Here is a 23,573-nt window from a genome sequence, read left to right on the forward strand (position 1 = left end):
AGTTCTGTATTAAGATGCCTAAAAATATCTGAAAAATCTGATCAGAATGAAAGGACTACACCATTTAGAGTTACGAATTTAATTATCGATTCTTAAAATCGTTGATAGACAAATGCTATCAAATATAATCTATGAAATTTACCAAAGACAAACATTGTGGCGTCGTCCGAACGGATGTTGTTTATGATCGACATTTTCCTTTGGAAATTGGATGTGGACATGAAGTTCTAAATTTTGTTATATTTAACTATTATTTTACTGTTGTTAAGTATATTTCACGATGTTGAACCTTATAAAATAACATTAGAAGTGTAACTAGTGAGTTAGACGTTCTGTGGATGAATTAAACATAAGTTTTTTTTTCTTCTGAAATATAGCGGGAAATCTCCGCTGTGACGCGCACAAACGTTGATAATTTACGGAGTCGACTGCTGAGGTGTCGTGATAGGTTGTTATGTGATTATCTTCACTCTGACAGTGGAACCGTGTTGTATATTTAGAATTGACAATGTCAGACGAAATGGCGGTGGGTGATAACGCTATAAGCGATGAGAATAAAGTAAACAGGGACGAAACGGTGGCGGAGGATGTTGAAGGTGCTGGTGAGGCTACTCCTCAGACCGTGGATGAGCCCCTGATAGACAAAGAAGAGGCAGTGGCCTCAGTTGAGGGTTAGTACTTTCACATAACCTAGTATTTATATGATGACATAAATTGACTTGTAATGTTCATAGCACAGTAAAAATCATTATATTCAGTAACAAATACATAGTCTCATTAAATTAATGTTGAATTTGATCTGCAAATTGCATAAAAGTACCAATATTACCAGAAAAGTGTGTTTTCCAAATAATTGTAGCGCTGCATATATTGATGATGTCTGTTGCTATGGTGTATTAAAATAAAAGACTTACTGTTATGCGTTCTCGAGTTGAGTTAGTTCTAAAGCCTAGAATATATTTTAGTATATTTATTTCAATTAATAATCAATAACAAAATTATTTGTAAATTATTTTATGTTTTGATTAGAGCGAGTTTGTCGCTAAGACATCTGAAATTGTAATTTAGTTTCAAAAGTTACATTTTTACATTATTATATTTAAATATAAAATAAACTTGCAATGGACAAATGGATTTGTTGAACCGATGACCTGGTTAAAGTTTAGGGTGTCTATTAGATGCGGACGGCACAAGACAAGCATTATGGCAATTGATAAGGGAGGCTTACATAAAGCAGTGGACGGTGAGGTGACGTGCAATATAAAATTATGAATAAAAAATTAATATAAAAGTATTTATGATTGATCGGACGGAACATGTGCACAAAGAGTAATCAATCTGAATATTTTTTTTTAATAATAAAGGTTTGGCCAACACTGTGATAACTGTAAATGACGGTCTTTAGACAACAATGAATTATTTTAATTGCCATAAAGTAATTTTGCTTTGCTCATTTTCTTGAAATATTAATAAAATAAAATTTCACAATACTTAATCTTTCCAATATTATAAATGTGAAAGCTTAAATAGATGGCTGTTTGTTAGAAGGTATCACCGGAACAACTCAACGGATCTCAGTGAAACATTGATGTAAAACATAGTCTTGAAAAACATATGGATGCCCCCATCTAATAATCCTGTAATGAACTTTTACCGGGTTTTTGCTTTTCCGTCGAATTCGGCATTTAAAGGTCCTAAAGCACTTTGTGATTTTTTTTATATTTTTCTTAATGTCAATTACGGAGGTAAAAAGTAATTATTTAAACAGATTTTTTTTTAATTTCCGGTATTAAAACTTTTCCTTCATAGCACAGAATACGCCCGGAATACATGAATGAAAATTAAATACAATGAATCTTTAAAAATTAGCTTTGTTTTGGTATCTAAAACATTCTTGTACAATAATTATTGATGAAGTTATTAAAGAAATACGGTTTTTGCTTCTCCTGAAAAATTAGATTTTTCCTATTACGGGGTTATTCGGTGGGGGCGTCGATATAGGCTACTTATTAAGTTTTTTTTTTTTAATTTTGAGCCGACGGAGTTGTCGGTGCCAGCTAGTTACATATTTCAAGTTTATTATTAAAAAAAAAAATATTTTTGATAAACAATAGCTTTATACACTTCTTGTAAACTAAAATTTTACTTATTTTGTTTTATTTCACATTGATGTGAGTGATTAAGTGAAAACTTATGGTTAAATGTCACTTTGATTGAAAATTATTGTTGCAATAGCTACATCATCTATATATATAAAAGAAAGTCGTGTTAGTTACACTATTTATAACTCAAGAACGGCTGAATCGATTTGACTGAAAATTGGTGGGCAGGTAGCTTAGAACCAGGAAACGGACATAGGATATTTTTTACTCCGTTTTCTATTTTTTATTCCGTGCGGACGGAGTCGCGGGTAAAAGCTAGTCTTATATATATAAAAGAAAGTCGTGTTAGTTACACTATTTATAACTCAAGAACGGCTGAATCGATTTGACTGAAAATTGTTGGGCAGGTAGCTAAGAACCAGGAAACGGACATAGGATAATTTTTACTCCGTTTTCTATTTTTTATTCCGCGCGGACGGAGTCGCGGGTAAAAGCTATTAGATATAAAGTTAAATTACAATTTCAGTACTGCATTTAATCATCCAATATTTTATATTAAAGTAGTTTTTTTTTAATAGACTTATAAAGGTATAGACAGGATATAATGTAGTAATTTGTGTAACTGTGTCTATGATTCATGAACTCATTGTCTAATGGGTACCTTGAGGAATGTCTTTAATTGCTTAACAAATAAGAATTAGTGTTTTGGTTCTAACTTGTATACTTAATGCATATTTTTGTTGCTAATTTTCAAGCAATGCTTTCCAAATAACATTATGCAGTTGAGTTCATGGGACTGCAATTTACTTGCTTCTAATCGGAGTTTCTTACATGTGGAGGTTGTCTGTCAGGACCGGACAATGACTCTCACTTATAGTGGTTTCACACCTTTTCTTATTATCTTAGTACTTTAAAGAAATATAGGTTTTACAAATAACTAACACTTAAATTGATTAGTTTTGTAACTGGTATCATTGATAACTTACAGATGATAAAAAAACATTCCTAACATGAAATACCTTGCCTTAATATTTAAAATCAATGTTTTTTTATTTAAACCTATACTTTTGGTCATTATAACCAATATATAGTTTAAACTGATGTCATAAAAAGCAGTTTTTACTGTAATAAGGTAAAGAATTCAATTTCTATTATAGATAAACCTGAAAAAGATAGTTTAGAAGATAATGATAAATTAAATACTGAAATAAAAGAAGAAACTGAAGACATGTCACCGGAAGTAGATGAACAGGATGAAGAGACTCGCGGGACCAAACGTCGTGCGTCTATCGCATTCAGTGAGGCAGGGGATGAAGAGTTTAAAGGATTCGAAGAGTCCAATGAGGCAGATTTGTCTAAAGAATATAGCCGTGTTTTGGGTGAGTTAAAATTTAATTATAGAAATATAGGAATTAAAGTAAAGTTCAGTGGAACTGAAAGTTTTGAATGATTCATATTTTTCAATCTTTCATTGGTTTATAAAACCATTGCAATTGTCCTAGTGAAGTGAGCAGAGATTTGAAAATTTGTTTTAAATATTTATAGGCAACAATTATTAACTTCTTAATTTAATCTTTTTTTTTTTTACCTTACTATGAAATTTTCTAGGCAAAACTAAAAAATACAAAGTGATTATTTTAATTGTGAAGTTATTAGCACTGATTTAGTTGGATTTAATAATGTAACATTTAACATTATAGGTGTGTTCCGTACTTTGAATGTATTATTTTGTATCAACAGAACGCTTAGAAGCAGAAGTACAAACAGCTATTAAAGATTTGAAGCCGATCAAGAGTTTGAAAGCTACAATATCTCCAATCAAAGCAAGTAAAAGACCTCGACAGGATACAGGTATGTTGTTATCTAACCGAGTTTCCACTGCTTCTAAATTCATAGTCTTTTAATCTTTTTTATTTAGTGCCTTATATACTTATTTCTTTTTATATAGTTAACCTTATAAACAGCAATGGAATCATAAAAAAAAGAAACATGTAATTTCTAAATTACTCATTTTTCTCAGGCCGGAACTTGACATCTCATAAAGCAAGTTAACTATTAATATGTTACTTTCAGATGGATCAAGACCATCATCAGCTCTATCAACAAGGTCAGATGGTGAATGGTCTGAGGTGAGTTCATATTATTTTTCAGTCTGCCCATATAAATGTTTCTCGCAGTGCTTGGCAGCTACCAGGCCTTGCTTAAAATGCTGTTTTATTTATTTTTAATAGCTTATTATACTAAATCAAGAGAGGTAGAAATTTGATGTCTTCAAAAACTAAATAAATGATTACAATTTTATATTCTGAAATTATGTAAGTCTTGAAAGTATATATTTAACATTTATGGGTATGTTTTTAGACCATTTATTTTCAATCAATGTTAATGTCACGACGTATTTACGTTTAGAAAAATAACAAAACTTCTCTACCGTTCTCCGCACACTGGTCATAGTGATCATGTATCAGTGACCAAATAGAACAAACTATGTTTTTTTTTAATTTTTTTTATTTAATTAGAGTAGTATTAAGTTTGCTGGCGATAATAAATAATAAATGAGGTCAAAACATATATTGTGTTACTTTATATGTTAGGTAATAGTTATTTTTGAATAATTGATTACCAAATATTTTCAATAGCAAAATCAAATTCATTTTGGTTTTATAAATGTTAAGACAGATTTTTTTTATTAAGAAATTGATTTCATTATAAATATAAAATATCAAGATTTTTTAAGACCAACAACCGTGAAGATATAAGTCTATTTATTCATCTTGTACATAACTTTCATGCATATTTTTCAGCTCCATTATTTTGCTTTTGGCTCGAATTGTATGCTGATTGATGTAATTGTCCATTTAACCATTCTGATTAATGCGAGCGACGTAAGAATTCATAGATCACTCATTACAGCTGATAAAGTCTATTTCTAACTTAGAATAGCCTAAAGTGCCAACTACTTTGGTTTTCAAACTATATATATTTTCATCATTTTATTTAAACAATATAAGATATTGTTTAGATCAGTGTTTTTCAAAGTGGGCGAGTGGGCTTCTGAGCGTTTAAAACCTAGAGGGGGACGTTAAGGGGCTTAAAAATGGGGGCTTTGAAATTAATTAAAGTAATGAAATTTTAGGGTTGAATAAAAAAATGAGGGGCGCTGAAAAATAATTGATTTTCAAAGAGGGCGGTAAAAGAAATAACTTTGATAATCACTGGTTTAGATATATATTAAGTAATCTTTAACGTTGATGAAAAGTAAACAGTTATTCAAATGAAACTTGATTTTTCTCAGTTCATAGAGAATGTTGAAACAACTATTAATATGCAAATAAAACATACACAAGTAAAAATATATAGTTCTATGTTTTTCAACCAAGTCATATGACATTTCCTTGTTTTAGGACAATAAAATATCTAAATTATTATATAATAAGCCCGTCGAAAAGCAGATAGCATCAGATTTGTTCAGGAATGGCTTTAAAAAGATCAATGTAAGAGCATTTTACACGTTTACATTGACGATTCTAGACTTAATAAGTCTAGATAATGTAATTAGATATAAAGTGCAAGTATTTGTGTTTCGATTGATGAGTGTGGTAATGGAGACTAATAACTGTCCCCCTCTCCTATCCCCCATTATCTAATAAGGAATGTTGGAAGGGAAATTTGTTTTTCTAAAGTAGACAAATCTGCAACTTTTTGCAGATGTCAATAGATAATGGAAACTTTTTTTTTTATGGAAATTTGGTGATTGCTTGCTCGTTTGCCACCTTCTATTATAGAAAATCTAGATCTTGTGCCAAGCTATTAAGCTATTGGTGCTTCGGTTATGTAATATATGCTTGCTTTATATACAAATGTATCTAATTGTGATTTTTTAATATTGTTCAGTGCTCGCCCTCAACACGACTTACAATAACTATTGGAACTGGTGTTCGGGTATGACTTAACAATTATTAATTAATGTGGTTTTTTTTTTGTTTTTTAATAATCTAACAGTTTTTTTTTAAATTAAATGTTAGCAGATTGTGTTAATTTACTAACATTTTAATTTAATTTTTCTTTTGATAGGGTTTAAAATTTAATCGTTGATTTTTTCTACAAACTTAATGGTTTGAAATGTTATAATGATCAATTTCATAGTTCGTTTATCATTTCATGACCATTAACATTAATTCAATTATCGTCAAACAAAGATATCTGAACCGATGAGAGAGTTTGCTATCGCAGTTGGTTCTGTGAGAACATATATAAAACCTAATTTGACATAAAAAATTGTATCTAAGAAAAAAATGTAATTTTTTGATGTTAGCAGAGGGGCACTAGTGAACTGTCATAATTTAGTTTGACTAAGGCCCACCGGTTCAGATAGACTTTTCGCTGTATACATGTTATTTATTGCCGTTGACGGAATTGTTGAAAAATACAGAGACATATTTTATGATGAGGTTAAAAGTTGGTGAGGAGTGCTAGAGATCCTAAAATGTTGGCACTTGAAGAATTTTTTTTACAGACATTAGTATCAGGATTTTTTTATATCTTTCCCAAAAAGAAATAATTTTAAGGCTTTTAAAGCTGCTTTTTCTTACTTTATGTAATACAGATTTAAAATATTAAATTATTTAATGAAAGTTTTTGAAATAAATATCCGAAAATTTCCAAAAAATGTACTTTAGGAATTGCTGCTTTAAAAAAACAACTATATACTAAGCAATGCGAATTCTTTTACTTCTTACTTGGACCACAATTTTTTACCAATTTGTCTATGACAATGCTCCTAATATAATATTTGAGCTAAAACACACCTTATATCTTGCTACATATGACCTATTTTACCATGTTAGACATACAGTGGATAACGTATCTAAAGCACATACGACAATAAACCTTATCCCACACTAATAAGTATCATTTTAGCAGGCAGGCGCTTCCCCTGGTATGCGCGGACGTCGATCAACAACAGAGATGTCATCTCCACTCCTACGAGTGCCTTTAGAGCGTGGCTGGAGACGAGAGCTGGTGTATCGCGCAGCATTAGACGCACATTCTAGAAGGAATGCTGATATCTATTATTATACACCGCAAGGCAAGAAACTACGGTCTAGTAGGGAGGTGAGGATAGATTTTTTTGTAGATAAAAATTGGTAATGATATTTTCTAGGTGGTATATCAAAGTAATTTTTCTGTTAACTGTAAAGGTCTAATCAATTTTTACTTGAGGGGTTCGGAGTCTACCCTAAGTAAGGGGTGATTAGGTCATAGTCAATGTAGTCCCAGTGCGGGTTGACTTCACACATATCTTTGAATTTCTTTTCAGATATGTGCAGCATCACGATGTTTTCCTTCACCGTAATAATGTCTGATAAATGTACCTATGTAACCTGTAGATTACAAGTCAAGTACTTAATCCTTGACCCACCGACGCTCGTATTTGATGTAGTTTGTTTTTATAATGAATTTTTTTTATTATTAAACAATGTAGAATAAAGAGGAATAAAATTTGTTCCTATTTTGAAAGTAAAAACGAATGTATTTTGCATTTAAAATTAAATTAATATTGTCTGTTTCAGGTTGGAGAAAATTTGGCGGGTACAGGGTTGACATTAGAAAATTTCTCATTCTTCAAAGAGCCGCTTGGTGTTGATGATCCAGAAAAGGAAATAATAAGGTAAATAAAGTTTTTTTATATAATAAGGTGGTAAACAAGCAAACGGGCACCTGAATATGCCTAAAAAGGGAAGCGGTCTCTGTCCATCCGCAATTTTAGATGCATTGCCAACCTTTAATCGACAGAGGAGGGGATACACAGAAAGTGGATATATCCACTTGCCCTTCCTATCCTTTCCTTGTAAGAAAAGGGTGGGAAGGAAACATAAACTAGAAGTCCTCCGGACACGCTATCATAGCCAATGCTGTCATACTCGAGCCATTAAGTAATTACTTTAGCAATCCCTAATTATAGATTTTAGTATATAAAACTACACTAAGTAGACATTTAAAAACTCAGAGAGACGAAAATGTTTAACAAAACAAACCATTGTATTCGACTTAACTTATTGATTTGTAACTATTTTTTTTTTAATTTAATGTTCTAATTTGCAGAGATGCTAAGTTAATGCGTCGTGTGGAGTCCCCGGTGCCGGTGGCGCAGCCCGCGCTTGAGGGCAAACGCACTCCCAAGCCGAAGCCCCCGAAAGGTGCCAGCCCCGAACCCACTACACCCAAATCACCACCTGCTAAACTAAAGGTCAGTTTGCATTGTGTTTGTTGTATGTCTAAATGTGAGTTTTCATTGCTAAAACATTGTTTTTTTCATTCACTTTATATTGTGTATAATTGTATGGAAACACACTTTATTTTTTCCGAAAAATTACATGCATATTTTGTTAAAAGTGCTTATAATATTTACTTTATATTTTTAGTCAATAATTTTTTTTGGTACGTCTATAAAAAAATCATTGTTTCTTCACAAAAAGTTACAAAGAGTCTTTATATATATATATATTTTTTTTAATTCTATAAGTAATATTAAATGAAGGATTAAAATATGCTATTTTTATTCTTAAAGGTGAAATCATTGGGTTCTCGGATAAGCAACAATGGTACTCCACCAGTGGCAAGTGCACCAAAACAGAGCCGTCGCTTGCAGGCAGCAGTGGCAGCCACCGCAACCACAGCAACAGCACCAACTGCTGCCACCACAGCAACAGCCACCGCAACAGCTGCAACATTACCAGCTGCAGATAATAATAACACTGCTGCATGGAAGAAACCAAGGTAATCTCTTTTTTCCATCTTCATAACGTCTGCATGGATCTAATTGGAATTTGGTTTGGCATAGGCTATTTTTTTTTTAATTCTGCAGGAAAAAAATCTAGTATTTATGAATAACCAAATTTAGAAAGTATGATTTTTTTTAATGTAAATAATTTGTATTTATATATTTTAATGTTTTAGTAATTTTTATTACGTAACAGACCTTTGAATGCATTTGACCACATTTATATAAAATGTATTAAATTTTAGTCTTTAAGTTTAGTATTAAGATGTTTTGCAATAATTTTTAATTTGTTTTAAAATTTGTTTTGTTCAGTTTAAAAATTATTGCAGTTGAAATTGTAATATGTATTAATATAAAAAATTTATTATTTATGTGAGGGTTGTACGATTTGTCGTTTTATTGTAAACTGAAAGACAATCTAAATATGACTACAGTCGAACCTGGATTAGCGAGAAACTCCGGTAAGAGAGAAAAGTATAGCGGTCTTTTGAACTCTAGCTTATCCAAGTTCGACTGTATATGAAATGACAAATATGTATGTAATACCAGTACAAGTGATTTGGGGGGTTAATTGACAATGGTGCAATTAACCCCCCCTACTACGGGTACTGAGCGCGGTCGCGAGTGTAGTGTGCGTGTGGGGCCAGGGCGGCGGCCGCGACACAGCCACCGCAACCGCCGCCGCAACCGCAACCGCAACCGCAACCGCAACCGCACACCGCGCCGCAACCGCACACCGCACCGCAACCGCCGCAACCTCCGCCGCCGCTGCAGAGCCGGCCGCAGCAACCTCGCACTGATGCTGTTGTTGTAGAGGTATCTTTTATCATTTAAAGTCATTCATTTCTTGTCATGAGTGGTTTATATTATACCAGTACAGTAAGACAGTAGCGCTGGCCTGGCGCCAGTTAGTGTTTACATTATACCAGTTGTATGAATGTGTTGGTTTTGAACGCTACTGTCATACTGTATTGGTACAATGGAAACCAAGCTTTACATGACTATAGTTGTATAGCTTAATCAAGGAGACAGGAGAGAGGATAAAGGGGGTGGAAAGGCTTATACAGTATACAGATTGACGTAACATAATTTTTTGTTACTAATTTTTATGCTTTTATAAGGATCACCTATATATTTAGTGTGGATTTTCTTCTCAAATGTACAGAATTTGCGGTAAATGGGCATATAAAATTAGAAAATGGAAAAATTCATGTCACAAGTACCCGTCCGTAACAATTACTCTAACATAAAATGTATGAATATTTGTATGTATGTATACAGCAGAATGTGCGTCGCGTAGTTCAGCCGTGCTCGATGGCGTGTGGTCGTGGTGCTGTGCCGTCGCTAGCGTGCGCCGCCTGTCTCTGTCTGTACCACCCTGCATGTGCAGGACTGCCACATGGACAACCATCACCCACTAACTTTCTATGCAAGGTAAATAATGAATCATATTAAATTGAAATAAAAATACTTAAGTTCATAAAAACCTGTTCTAATTGATTATCAATTATATTTTCGAATTTTAGTTAGTTTTTTATAGTAGAAGGTGGATTTTAAATAACTGAGTAAGTTCCACTTGACGCCTAACTTCTGTGTGGTATTGTTCTGCAGCGAGACGTACGAACTTCACAATGTTATATATTAGGTCCTTACATATGAAATTGGCGTTTTTCGTACTGGCCACTTTAATCACGAATTTCTCCTCTTTGGTAAGGAATTCCAAATTCAAATTTGTACAGCTATAGACTCATGTATTTGTGGTTCGATGACCGTCATTCATTTGTTTTTTTTCTTCTGTTTTTTTCTGTTTGCGTCACTCATTTTACAAAATGGAAAACTTAAAATATCGCATTATTTACGAGTACGAGTTCCGACGTGGCACTAGTGCTGCGGAAACGACTCGAAGGGTGAATGATGTGTATGGTGGTCGTGTTGCAAAAGAAAACACAGTTCGTTTTTGGTTCCAACGTTTTCGTTCTGGAAATTTCGATCTGCAGAACAAGCCCCGTGGACGGCCTGAGACTCAAGTTGATAATGAAGAGTTGAAGGCTATTGTGGAAGCGGATCCATCGCAAACCATGTCCGAGTTAGCTGCAGGCTACGATGTTAGTGATAAAACTGTTTTAATTCACTTGAAGCAAATTGGGAAGATAAAAAAGCTTGAAAGGTGGGTACCTCACGAATTGACTGAAGCAAACCGGCAAACGCGCGTCGACTGTTGCGTTACATTACTAAACCGGCATAATAATGAAGGTATTTTAAACCGAATCATTACCTGTGATGAAAAATGGGTTATTTACGATAATCGGAAGCGCTCAGCGCAATGGTTGGATCCTGGCCAGCCAGCCAAATCCTGCCCCAAGCGAAAACTAACCCCAAAAAAGTTACTTGTAAGCGTTTGGTGGACTAGAGCCGTTATTGTTCATTACAGTTTTCTCAAATCTGGCCAGACTAGTACGGCTGATGTCTATTGTCAGCAATTGCAAACCATGATGGAAAAGCTAGCGGCTAAACAACCTAGGCTGGTCAATCGCTCCACGCCACTGCTGCTTCACGACAACGCTAGACAACACACTGCGCAACAGACGGCTACTAAATTAGAAGAGCTTCAATTGGAAAGTCTAAGACATCCTCCGTACTCCCCGGACCTTGCTCCAACAGATTACCATTTTTTCGAAATTTGGATAACTTCTTGCAAGGGAAAAAATTCAACTCCGATGGGGCAGTCCAAATCGCCTCCAAAGATTTTATTGATTCCCGTCCGACTGGTTTTTTTAGTAAAGGGATCAATGAACTACCTATGAGATGGCAAAAGTGCATAGAAAATAATGGTTCATACTTTGATTAATTAAATATATTATATTAAAAAATATTCGACTTTTTGTTCCTCCCATACAAAACGCCAATTTCATATGTAAGGACCTAATATAATCATCATCATCTCACTATACGTCCCCACTGAGGGGCTCGGAACCTATCCCAAGTTAGGGCTGACTTCACACATATCATTGAATTTCTTCTCAGATATGTGCAGCATCACGATGTTTTCCTTCACAGTAAGAACATCAGATAAATGTACATATGTAAATCGAAAAACCATATGGTACATGGCGTTATTCGAACCCAGGACCTGCAGATTGCAAGTAACCACTGAGCCACTGACGCTCGTGTTATATATCCATATTAAAATATCTTACATATCTACAGAACTGCAGAAAATCAACTTCTCCACCATTAGAGCCTCCGCCATTGACACATAAGTCAGGTGCAACTGTCACCCCCTCTATAGTACCGGAGGGTGGGGCAGTGGGTGTGGCGGCAAGACGCCCCCCTGCTAACATACCCAGTCCCTTACCAGTACCTGCTAAAGTACGACCTGATAAACGAGTACTGTTACGTATGAAGGTATGATTTTTATATGATTTTTTTTTAAAGAAAACAATAACTAGACAGATCTAAAGTCAATTTAGTTACAATTAAAGAGGTAAAAAAATTTAATCGAAAAAGTTTGTTAACTTTACTTTTGTCACATTATTGTACCAAGTTTGTGCCTTTTATGTATCTGTTTTTTCTTTTTTTAGATTTTGTATTCTTTGTGTGGCAATAAATCTTTTTTCTTTCGTACTATCTTTCTTTAAAATTGGATTGAACATTCAAATAAAAATATCTAGATTATAATTAAAAAATTAATGATTTAATTATATAAAAGATCAAACAATATTTTTGTTTTATAAACCCTAATAACTTCTATTCCAGGTAGCGGGTGGTAAAGAGGATGGTACCAGGGTATGGGCGGTAGCAGCGCCTACCTCTAGCGGTACTGGTACCCCGCCGCCGGGCGTCAGACCGACACTACCTCAGTCACTAGCCGTGCTCAATGGAAGACGATTTATTGTAGTACCCCGTTCTCTAGTACAGACAGACCCACACTGATGTTATATAACTTTGTTATTTACTATTCATTATATAACATTTCATATAGATATGGTAAATAGGTGATAATTCAATTGATAGCCTGAGGCCAGTCTTATTCTCTTTCCAAATATTTCCTTATAAAAAAAACAATGGCAGAGAAAATGTCCCTTTTCTGTGCATCAACTTTAATGATTAAAGTCATCTGGATTCAGGTTGTCAATTGCTCGTTTGCATTGTACTATAAAAAAAATATTGAACAATTGTCAACTGGCTGGAACTGGTTTAATCTGGTTTAAACTAGTGCAATCCAGTGCAGCTTGATCTGGATTAAAATTGACAACCGCTATTGAATAAAAATGTATTTTGTTGGTGGGCATAAATGAGTCTAAATTACTGTCAATGTCAACGTGTTTTCTTATTTGTAATTTTCTGTGTACTATGTTTTTTTGGCCATGTCAACTATCTGTTTTGGAATTATCAAATATTTTATAGCTTGATATGAGCGTCGCTGGTTCAGGGGTTAAGTTCTTGACTTGCAATCTGCAGGTCATGGGTTCGAATCCCGCCATGTAACAATGTGTTTTTCGTATCAATATACATTTGTACATTTATCCGATGTTTTTACATTGTGATGCTGCACATATCTGAGAAGAAATTCAATGATATGTGTGAAGTCAACTCGCACTAAGCCTATGACTATGTCCTAGTCACACCTAACTTGGGGTAGGTTCCGAGCACCTCAATAAGGACGTATAGCTGATGATTTTATGGCTCGGAACATCTTATGATTGACTGTGCTGAAAATTATATTAGGTGTAGTTTTGTACAAGCATCTTGAAGTAACACTGCTCAGTGTTCACATCACCGAGCCGTTGAGATATTTGAAAAGACGTATACTTGATTTAATTCATAATCTAATATATAAAATTCTCGTGTCGCGGTGTTTGTGGTCAAACTCCTCCGAAACGGCTTGACCGATTCTCATGAAATTTTGTGAGCATATTCAGTAGGTCTGAGAATCGACCAACATCTATTTTTCATAGCCCCCCCCATTTAGTTTTTTTTTTTTTAACTGCGCGCGGGCGACAGCTAGTTGCCATATAAAAATGTGTTTATTTTATGTTTATTACTTAGTTTTTATAAGATTTCTGTATCTGTAAGTGTTTCTGTGAGTTTACACTGTTAAAACATTCAAACTAAAACATGTTTTCTTTTAAAAACAGATATATTTATATGTTTTTATACATGTTTCGGCAGTGGAAACTCACTGACTGTTCTTAATGTTTTGTAATGAGACTTAAGGTTATATTTTAAGGTTTGAAATTTAATGTACTTGTGGTCAAAGCATGTAAAAGGTCGAAAAAAAATATATAGTCATTTAAATATATAAGTACTTAAAGTATATAAAGCAATATAACGTAATTTGTAATAAATCTTAACACAAATTAAATATTTATAATATTTTTTTATGTGACCGTAGAAGTCCACTGCATTAACACTTATTAATCATCCAATAAAAAAAAATGTTCTCGCTTGTAGAGGTTACTTTCTAACTTGTCTTTCTCCCATTTGAAGGGCGTCCGTCGAAACTAGATAATAACTCTCGCTTATATAACGTAATGGCCGCCAATTATGTGATTTAACGTGCCTTTATTTACTTTGGGCTTTTAATCGAAATTAACTAGATTAATAAACTGCAGTGGAATTCTACTGTAACAATATAAAAAATGCTTTAAATATCGAAATATAGTCGATGCTGGATAAGCGAGAATTCAATGTGAGATTTTTTCTCGCCTGTAAAGGTATCTCTCTTATCAGAGTTTCTCGCTTATAGAAGTTTCTCGCTTATCTAGGTTTGATTAATAATTTCTTACATGACTTATGAATTGTGCATGTGTTCTAATAGTTTTTTTTTTTGGTATAATATTAATATTTAAGGGCTTTATATATTTTATAATAAATTATATATAAAATGAATTCATTGAATAATTAACTTTATGAAACAAAGAGGAGTTTAAGGTAATGTTTATTTAATATTTTTATTAAAATACTTTTACTCAAATAATATTACATAATTTATAGTTTAATATTTATAGTTTTTTTTAAAAAGACAACATGCTTTTATTAAAAGCCTTGGATTTTTTTTATAAAATTGTGGGTACTTTAAAAATGTATTCCAATTATATATATTAACACATTGTTGATCGGCAATTTTATTGTAAATTACGTAACATGTTGTGTTACAGTGAGAAGGCGGGTCGAGGCCGGGTAGCGAATGGTGCGTCATCACCGCTTGCATCACCACGACGTCGCGGCAGACCCAGAGCTGATGATGTTGATCATTTTACAGCATTTTGTACGAGAGCACAACAAGCTAATTATAATGTTGCTGTACAGGTAAATGTCGCTTATAGTTTTGTATTAGTAGTCCAAGTGACCATTTAATTCTTTTAACTGATCAATGCAAGATAATTATCAAGAATATAGAGGTGGTAAGAGGTGGTTAAGCACTTGACTTGTAATCTGCAGGTCTTGGGTTCGACCGTGTTCTTTCGAGCGGTTCGTACTTTACGCTCCGTATTAAATGTTATCTTAAACGTTACGAATACCTTGCAAATTTTCGTACTAGGTCCTCTGATCTCTAAGAATTTAAAAAAAAAAAATTACCGTGACTTTCTGTGACCAAAATCTTTGTTTGAAACATATCGCTATCCCTATCTTCATCTTTGACAAAACAGAGACAAAGAGACAAAATTTCATAAGGCACTAACAAATAAATTTACTTTCAAATTGTAATATCTAGTTTGTTTATTTCTAGATATTCCAGTACTTAGGTATGAGGGACTTGGCGCATAGCGCGCGTGTCTGCAAGCTGTGGCAACAGTTGGCTTCAACGCCAGCGCTCTGGAGACACGTCAGGATGAAAAATTCACATGTAAGAACATATTATTGTGTTTACACTGCAGAAACATGTGTATGACAACTCATTGTATACGAAAAAAGGGTATTAACAGACAGACGGGCGGATAACAAAGTAATCATATAAGGGTTCTGTTTTTTTCTATAAGTATGGGATCCTAGAAACAGTGGTAGACGCCAGCAACAACAACAGTTGCACGAATTTGCCTCGCTCAGTGAAATACCACGACCTTACAGAAGACAGGCGACAAGTGGAAGTAGTTCCAAGTACAGTCTGATGAGTGTGATGACGGAGGACTAATTTTAGTCCTCTTTCCCTTCCCATCCCTTTTCTTATAAGGAAAGGATGGGAAGGAGAGGTGGATTTGATGGAGGAGGAGATGCATTGGAAAGTTAAATATTCTTTTTGTGCGTCTCCTCCTTCGTCGATTGAGGGTAGGCAACGCATTTGCAATTGCGAATGTCTATGGGCAGAGGTCGCTTCGCCATTTCGGCGAATTCATGTGGCCGCTTGCTCGTTTGCCACTTTGTAATATAAAAAAAAAAATTTTTGTATTCGTTTACGACTACGAGAATAAAAACAAAGTGGAAAAAATAAATTAAAAAAAATATGTTTTGAAAATACTTTAAATAAAAATTACATTTACAAAAAAAAAGAAGAATGTGTTATTTGTCAAAACTTATTCAAATCATTTTGGGATTTTTTTTGTTAATTAGTTAATTCAGTTTTTAAGAATTAACTATTGAAATTTTACTTTATTATATTTTTTTATTTTTTTTAAATGGCTACAAATGTATGTTTATTCAACTTTACACTGATATAGGTGAGTGATTGGTGCGGACTTTGCGCGGCTCTGAAACGTCATGGCACCAAATGGTTGGACTTGCGCAAGATGCTGCTGCCACAGAATGACACCATCTTCTGGGACCAGTTCGCTGAACATATTGGCACAGTTGATACATTGGAGAGGTTAGTTAACACTATCTATATACCTTAGTCTAGTTAGCTTCCATTCACACTGGTTGGAGTTAAGAACAGATTTTTTGTCGGAAATAAAATTGAGCTTTATTAAATTGAAATATGGTTTATTTTTACTTATCACGTCTTTTTTAAGAAAATGAGAATCTATAATATACTAGCTTTTACCCGCGACTCCGTCCGCGCGGAATAGAAAATAGAAAACGGGTTAAAAATTAACTTTCTTTTCTATATATCTATATATATAAAAGAAAGTCGTGTTAGTTACACTATTTATAACTCAAGAACGGCTGAATCGATTTGACTGAAAATTGGTGGGCAGGTAGCTTAGAACCAGGAAACGGACTTAGGATAATTTTTACCCCGTTTTTTATTTTTTATTCCGCGCGGACGGAGTCGCGGGTAAAAGCTAGTAAGTTAATATATGTTAATTAATTTGTGATTTCCAGTTGATTTAAAGTAATCTTTATATAAATGTTCCTTCCTATTAATTTAATTACATTTTAATACATTAACTTTGAACATCAGATTGGAGATGTGCCGGTGTCCAGCGCGTGCGGTGGAGGCTGCGATGGCGCGTATACCATCACTGCGAGCTCTCGCCGCGCCAGCAATACGCGACGCACGCCTCGATCCCGCACCACTTGCAGCACTGCCCCGCCTCGAACTGCTGCGTCTTAAGTCACTGGCGGGACTCGCACTAGCCTCAGATCTGCGCCCGCTCGCCGCACTCACCAGATTACAGCATCTATCACTTACATCTATCAAGGTGATTAGTTCACATTGAAATAACATTAATAAAAATAAAAAAAAACGTGAGCCGTCATGGGACGTCTGGCAGATGTGAAACATCGTGTGTGTACAAGTAATATGCATAAAATATTAAATATTATAATTAAATAAATAAATAATAATAATAATAAGTAAAATGATAAAAACAATGATAATAATGATAATAGTAATAATAACAATAATATATTAATAAATATATAAAATATATATATATATATATATATGTATACCTCAGTATAACGTGGCGACCCGTCGCCACGGCAAGCGTCGCCACGCCAACAATTCGGTTTACAAGTGATCCTATAGATGTTTCACATCAAAATGACGTGTTTTGACAGTAATGTCTGTTTTACATTATTCCAGTAGGACAGTAGCTCTGGTTTGGTATGGACCTTATAGTGTCACTGGTAACAGTTAATGTTTATATTATGCCAGTTGTATGTAATCGGTGATTTTGAAAACTACTGTCCCACTGTACTGGAATAATAGAAAACAGGCATAATGTCATGTTGAGTATGCGACTCATTAATAATTTGTTAAGAGCTTACGCAATCTTATATTCTGCACATGCATATGAAGTATTTATTAATAAATTATTGAAATATTATACGTTAATTTGTGAGTGATTAATTCGATGTGCTATCCGAGTCTTGTCTAGGCAAATTATAATCAGACAGTATTCTAGATATTTATATGTTTTAGGAGTTGGGTTGGTGCGCATGTGAAGTGGTGGGTCAGCTGGAGCAGTTAGAATCATTGGAGCTGGGCGAATGTTCGTTCGGGGCGGCGTTCGCGACGGCGCTCGCTCGACTGTCGCGCCTGCGCCGGCTGCGACTGGAGCGCGGTGTAGCGCACTGTGCAGCGCCAGCTTTACTTCGAGCTCTGGCGACGTTACCACGCCTCACCAGGCTAGAACTGGTTAATTTTGATGTTAAGGTATACTGCCTCGTGTTGAAATAAAAAAGTGTGGTTTGATTTAAATATTTATTGAACAGTTAATTTATGCACGCATTATAAAAGGTAGCGTGCGTTCTGGTTGCATATACAGTCAAAATCTGTTATAACGACATCGAAGGGACTACTCATATTGAGTCGTAAAAACCGATAGTTGTAACAACCGGTGACAGGTATTAATAGGAAAGATATGTATATAACATTCAGCCAGGACTTTTGATTTTGGTCAATTTAACCGGTATGTTGTTCTAAACTATGTCGCCATAAACGGTTTTGACTGTACTTATGTCCAAGAGTGACAAATTGTTGCCAGCATAGGAAAAAATTCTACTAATTTAAATGTTGCCAATACTAAAACAATATTTATGAGAATTAGATAAAAACAATTTAATAATTTATGTGAATTAATTGAACACCTCGAAATAAATAATTTAATCCGCTATGATTGATTTATATTATTCCAGTCCAGTGATTTATATCAACACTGGATTACAAATTCTTTTATGGAATGAATGTTTACTTTATGAATTCCAGTGAGTTTTTTTCATTTATTTCCTTTATGGATCCAGTGCTGACTTCTATCGCTGGACTGGAATAATGTAAACCAGGAATTAAATTTTCCGTCTATGGTTATTTTGAATTACACTTTTGAATCGTGTTATTTGATTTAATATAATAATAATCTACAGACATAATAAACTAGCTCTTTATATGCTACAAATGTCTTTATATATTAAAAAAACTGTCCCTTTATTCTAAAGTTTTTTTTTTTTTTTTCTGTCTGCAGGTTGGCTTCGATGACGCGTTGGCGGAGTGCAAAAATATACAGAGACTACTTATAATACCAACATATGTATCACAATCCGCTACCACTAATAAACAGGTACAAGATTTATATATATTTAATACTAGTATTCTCCCGCGACTTCTTTTGCACGAATTTAAATTAAAATCTAGTCATAAATATAATCCATCACCTTGGGTATAATATAGCTTCTCAATAGAGACATAATTATACAATCGAGCAGAACTTTATAGTCTATTCAATGCAAACAAACATACATTCAAAATTTTTATTTATAATATTAATATATGTATATATAATATCAATAAGTGTTCATCAATAATTAAAAATGAAAATTATAGAACGAAATGTAATTAAATCAGCTATAAAAAAAGCTGTTGACTTTTTAAGTTCGATAAAAAAATCATCTTTGTAGAGAATTTAATTTCCTACAAAACCATACCAAGGGTTTTTTTTTATATTTGGTATATTGACTTTTCTATAGCCAAAAAATAAGTAAAAAAAAACTTTTTGGCGAAAATTCTTATTTTAGCGAGCGCTAACTGAAAAATGAAGATAGAGGGCTCAAATTTTGACACAATTTTTTTTTCGTCAATCTCAACGAAATTTTGATATGGGACCGAAAAAAAATAGTCGATTTATTTGGCACAGTCTAATATATATATAATTAATAACCATTATATTAATTAAATATCCTCTAATATCACTGCCAAAAAACATAACAAGAAATTTAGTTTTTCAACGTGACTGAATAATGCGATAATCTGTGTGTTTTTTTTATACATTTTGTATAATAAAATGTATGTATAGGTGCTTAGCGGAGTACTGCGGCTGAAGGAGACATTGACACATCTAATGTGGGGCGTTACTATAGAACTGCTGAGAGTCACCGAACTATTCATAGACCAGTGTGAACAGGGCGGAGACAAGCGGCGCGATGTCGGAGAATGTATTCCAGTACTGAAACCAGTACCCGGATGCCGGCTTCCAGATGATGCGGACCACGTAGCTGGACCACCGCAGGTAACGTGCTGTCTTCATGTACAGTCAGAGCTTTTCGCGGTGTTCCATTTACAGATAAATGTTGTTTCAAACAACTAGATTAGTTAGCAGTAAGTTGTGGAAACAATAGCATATTAGTAAAAAAGTAATTACTCATTTATAAATGTTGTACTTACAATAATAATTACGAAATGTTCAAATTATTGTCTTGTTTATTTATGTCATGTTCCATTAGGTAGATACATATATTAGAAAAATATTACATTAGTTTTTTTATATATAACTAGATTTTACCCGCGACTCCGTCCGCGCGGAATAAAAAATAAAAAACGGGGTAAAAATTATCCTATGTCCTTTTCCTGGTTCTAAGCTACCTGCTCACCAATTTTCAGTCAAATCGATTCAGCCGTTCTTGAGTTATAAATAGTGTAACTAACACGACTTTCTTTTATATATATAAGATTACAATATTACACACACACACACACACAAAAAAAATCCAGAGTCATTAGACTATAGTCAACTTAATGTGGAGTACCGCTAGTTTCTCTGATTGTACATAACGCATAAATACGTGTGTGTACGTACAAACTTATACACATATTTACGTATATATACAGTCATACGGACAAACACGTACGCAAGTACGCACAAACAATATTTATATATTAACGCCGCATTTAGATGGTTACTAAAGCAGACTCTTAGTATTGGTTTCTTTCATTAAATCTACACTAAGTGCTACCCTAATGGGTATTTGGACTGATTGGAAAAATTTCCAATTGGCCGATTGATGGACAGGCGGAACGGTCCAATGGGAAACTCGTGACATATATCTATATATATAAAAGAAAGTCGTGTTAGTTACACTATTTATAACTCAAGAACGGCTGAATCGATTTGACTGAAAATTGGTGGGCAGGTAGCTTAGAACCAGGAAACGGACATAGGATAATTTTTACCCCGTTTTCTATTTTTTATTCCGCGCGGACAGAGTCGCGGGTAAAAGCTAGTAAAGTATATATTATTTGTCAGGTGGAGATTCTACCATTGCCGACACTGCAGCGGCTGCTGTCGGCGCAGATGCCAAACACCAAGCTGAAACTCCTGCGCATCCCTTTCCACGCCACCTGGCGGCAGTCACTGGCAGACTTTCAGTAGCATCGCCGCCGCCGCCGCGGACACACGTCTTTAAGCTGTGACGCGGCGTCATCTGGGAAGTTGCAAGTTATACAATGCACATGTTGTTTTTTTATTTTAAGTCTTTATAAAATATAATATATTTGAAAATTTTTGACTGTGACATATTTCTCGTTGACTAAAGACGAGAAAACATCCCTAATGTCTGACTATTCAGTCAGCGATGATAAAATATTAAGGTTTACAGATTTAAATGTGTTTTTACTTGCATGATGAAGTTTTTATTTAAAGAAGGAATTATTTAACAAATAGAAAAACACATTTTATTTAACTTCATACTTCACTCGTTAGTAATTTTTTAACAACTCTATTATGATTTATAACACAATTTCGACATTAAAAAACAAAGCAATACTAAGAAATATCTGTGAATTTCAAAGCGAATTAAAAATTATATAATTTTCGATGGTAAAATTTTCATTACGAAATATTTCAAGTCATTTTAAGTTGAAAAGTAAATAAAAAACAGTATTACGTCTTAACTAACTTCTAGTTTCACTGAAATGACATTGCTCATGTGACATATCTATTTGAGTGTTTCCCGTTGGGCCGATTGTACAACCGACCTATCGGCCCAATGGTAATTTTCCCGTTGAGCCGATCGTCCAACCGACCAATAGGCCCAATGGTAATTTTCCCGTTGAGCCGATCGTCCAACCGACCAATCGGCCTAATGGTAATTTTCCCGTTGGCCGATTGATCGGTACCGGATGGATTCTATGGATTTGATCGACCCAATGGTAAAATATCACACCATAAAGTAAATTTTAGACATTTATCTTGGTCATGCTAAAGTAAGATTGAATGAGGAATACAAAGGTAGAGGAAAATTATGTATGGATTGTGTGAAAGAGGATATGGATATAAGAAGCTAATAAGGAAGTGGGTTCAGATATGATAGCTGATAGAGATGTATGGAAGAATACATACTGTGCAGACTACGTTAGGAAAAAGGGCAAAATGATTTTGATAATTTTACTAATATTATAAATGCGAATGGATGGATGGATGTTTGTTTGAAGATATCTCCGGAACGACTGAATGTATCTTGATGAAATTTGGCATGGATGTAGAAGGTCTGAAAGGAGATATAGGCTACTTATTTTTTTACTCCGCACGGACGGAGACGCGGGCAAACAGCTAGTAAAAAACATATATTTTGTCAAATGTGTCAAAACTCAAAGATTAGACTTTTCAGTATCTTAGAAAATAAATTGAAACCAAAATGGTATTTAGCTCACAGGAGCAAAATCTAAAAAAAGGCAAAAAAGTTCTGGAAATTGTTTTTTTTGGCCAATAGCCAATTTTATACAGTATAATTTTTGTATCATCAGGACTCGTAAAATTGTTAACAATGAAAGGCTTTATCAGGGTTGGCCAACTTTTGGTACAGAGATCTACTGTTTATTACCGAAACCTCAAGCTATCAGTACATTATGTAGTTTTTTTTATAAAAAGGGTAATCATATAAGTTGTCAATTATTTTTAGTAAATACTAATTTATATGTATGTGAGCATTGCGTCTTAACATCTTCTACGTAATGTGTTAATTTAGCCTTGCGATTGACAGATTGGTCACCCCCTTTTTTTTATGAGGGGAAATGCAGTTACGCACCCCTGCACCGGGCTTATATGCAATGGCGCAAGGAGTGTGGGATTTGAGATTGGTCACCCCTGGTTTAATTTTCCCTAATTTGACATTGTAAAAGATTGCCACTAAGTTGAAATGTCATTAGACCTTTTAACCATACTTTTATGGCTAAATGTACTTACTTTAGTAATTCTTTGAACCTTTTAGATTCTTTTTAACTTTTGGCAAATTCGTCTTGAACATTTTCAGTTCAATTTGAGAACAATTACCGGGCAATAGGAATAAAAAAAAACGTTGAAATTTTATTATATATTTTTATGGAAACAGCAAAAAAAAACTTGGTATGGATAATGTTTAGTTGTAAAAAAATCTACATGATTTTGGACTTGACTGTAAAAACAACCAACGGTGTTCGTAAATAAATTAAAAAAAAAAAATGTTTTATATTAAAGACATTTAATAGAAACAACTATATATCAATATAATAAAGTATATTAGGTGATAAATTCCTTTGTAAGGTTGTAAATAAA

The 23,573-nt window shown here is 33.9% G+C and overlaps 1 protein-coding gene across 1 annotated transcript; it reads left to right on the forward strand.

The window, feature by feature from the left end:
- Positions 1-195: 195 nt before the first annotated feature.
- LOC106717383 lies at positions 196-21,671 on the forward strand. Its single transcript, XM_045684351.1, has 21 exons — positions 196-671; positions 3,260-3,481; positions 3,843-3,953; positions 4,176-4,231; positions 5,997-6,044; positions 7,026-7,217; positions 7,676-7,773; positions 8,208-8,352; positions 8,674-8,882; positions 9,534-9,702; positions 10,168-10,320; positions 12,094-12,291; positions 12,643-12,815; positions 15,048-15,198; positions 15,620-15,736; positions 16,545-16,690; positions 17,228-17,468; positions 18,194-18,427; positions 19,233-19,328; positions 20,061-20,273; positions 21,288-21,671. Exons 1-21 carry the CDS (start codon positions 509-511, stop codon positions 21,411-21,413), a joined length of 3,261 nt encoding a protein of 1,086 aa, XP_045540307.1. The 5' UTR covers positions 196-508; the 3' UTR covers positions 21,414-21,671.
- The last annotated feature ends 1,902 nt before the right edge of the window (positions 21,672-23,573 follow it).

The sequence above is a fragment of the Papilio machaon genome, chromosome 26 (assembly GCF_912999745.1).
Source record: "Papilio machaon chromosome 26, ilPapMach1.1, whole genome shotgun sequence".
Classification (NCBI taxonomy): Eukaryota; Metazoa; Arthropoda; class Insecta; order Lepidoptera; family Papilionidae; genus Papilio; species Papilio machaon.

Excerpts from the sequence above, each read along its gene's own strand:
- LOC106717383 (XM_045684351.1), top strand. The coding sequence starts at position 509 with ATGTCAGACGAAATGGCGGTGGGTGATAACGCTATAAGCGATGAGAAT. Across the intron at positions 10,321-12,093 it reads CCACTAACTTTCTATGCAAG|AACTGCAGAAAATCAACTTC; the intron begins GTAAATAATGAA and ends ACATATCTACAG. Across the intron at positions 15,199-15,619 it reads ATTATAATGTTGCTGTACAG|ATATTCCAGTACTTAGGTAT; the intron begins GTAAATGTCGCT and ends GTTTATTTCTAG.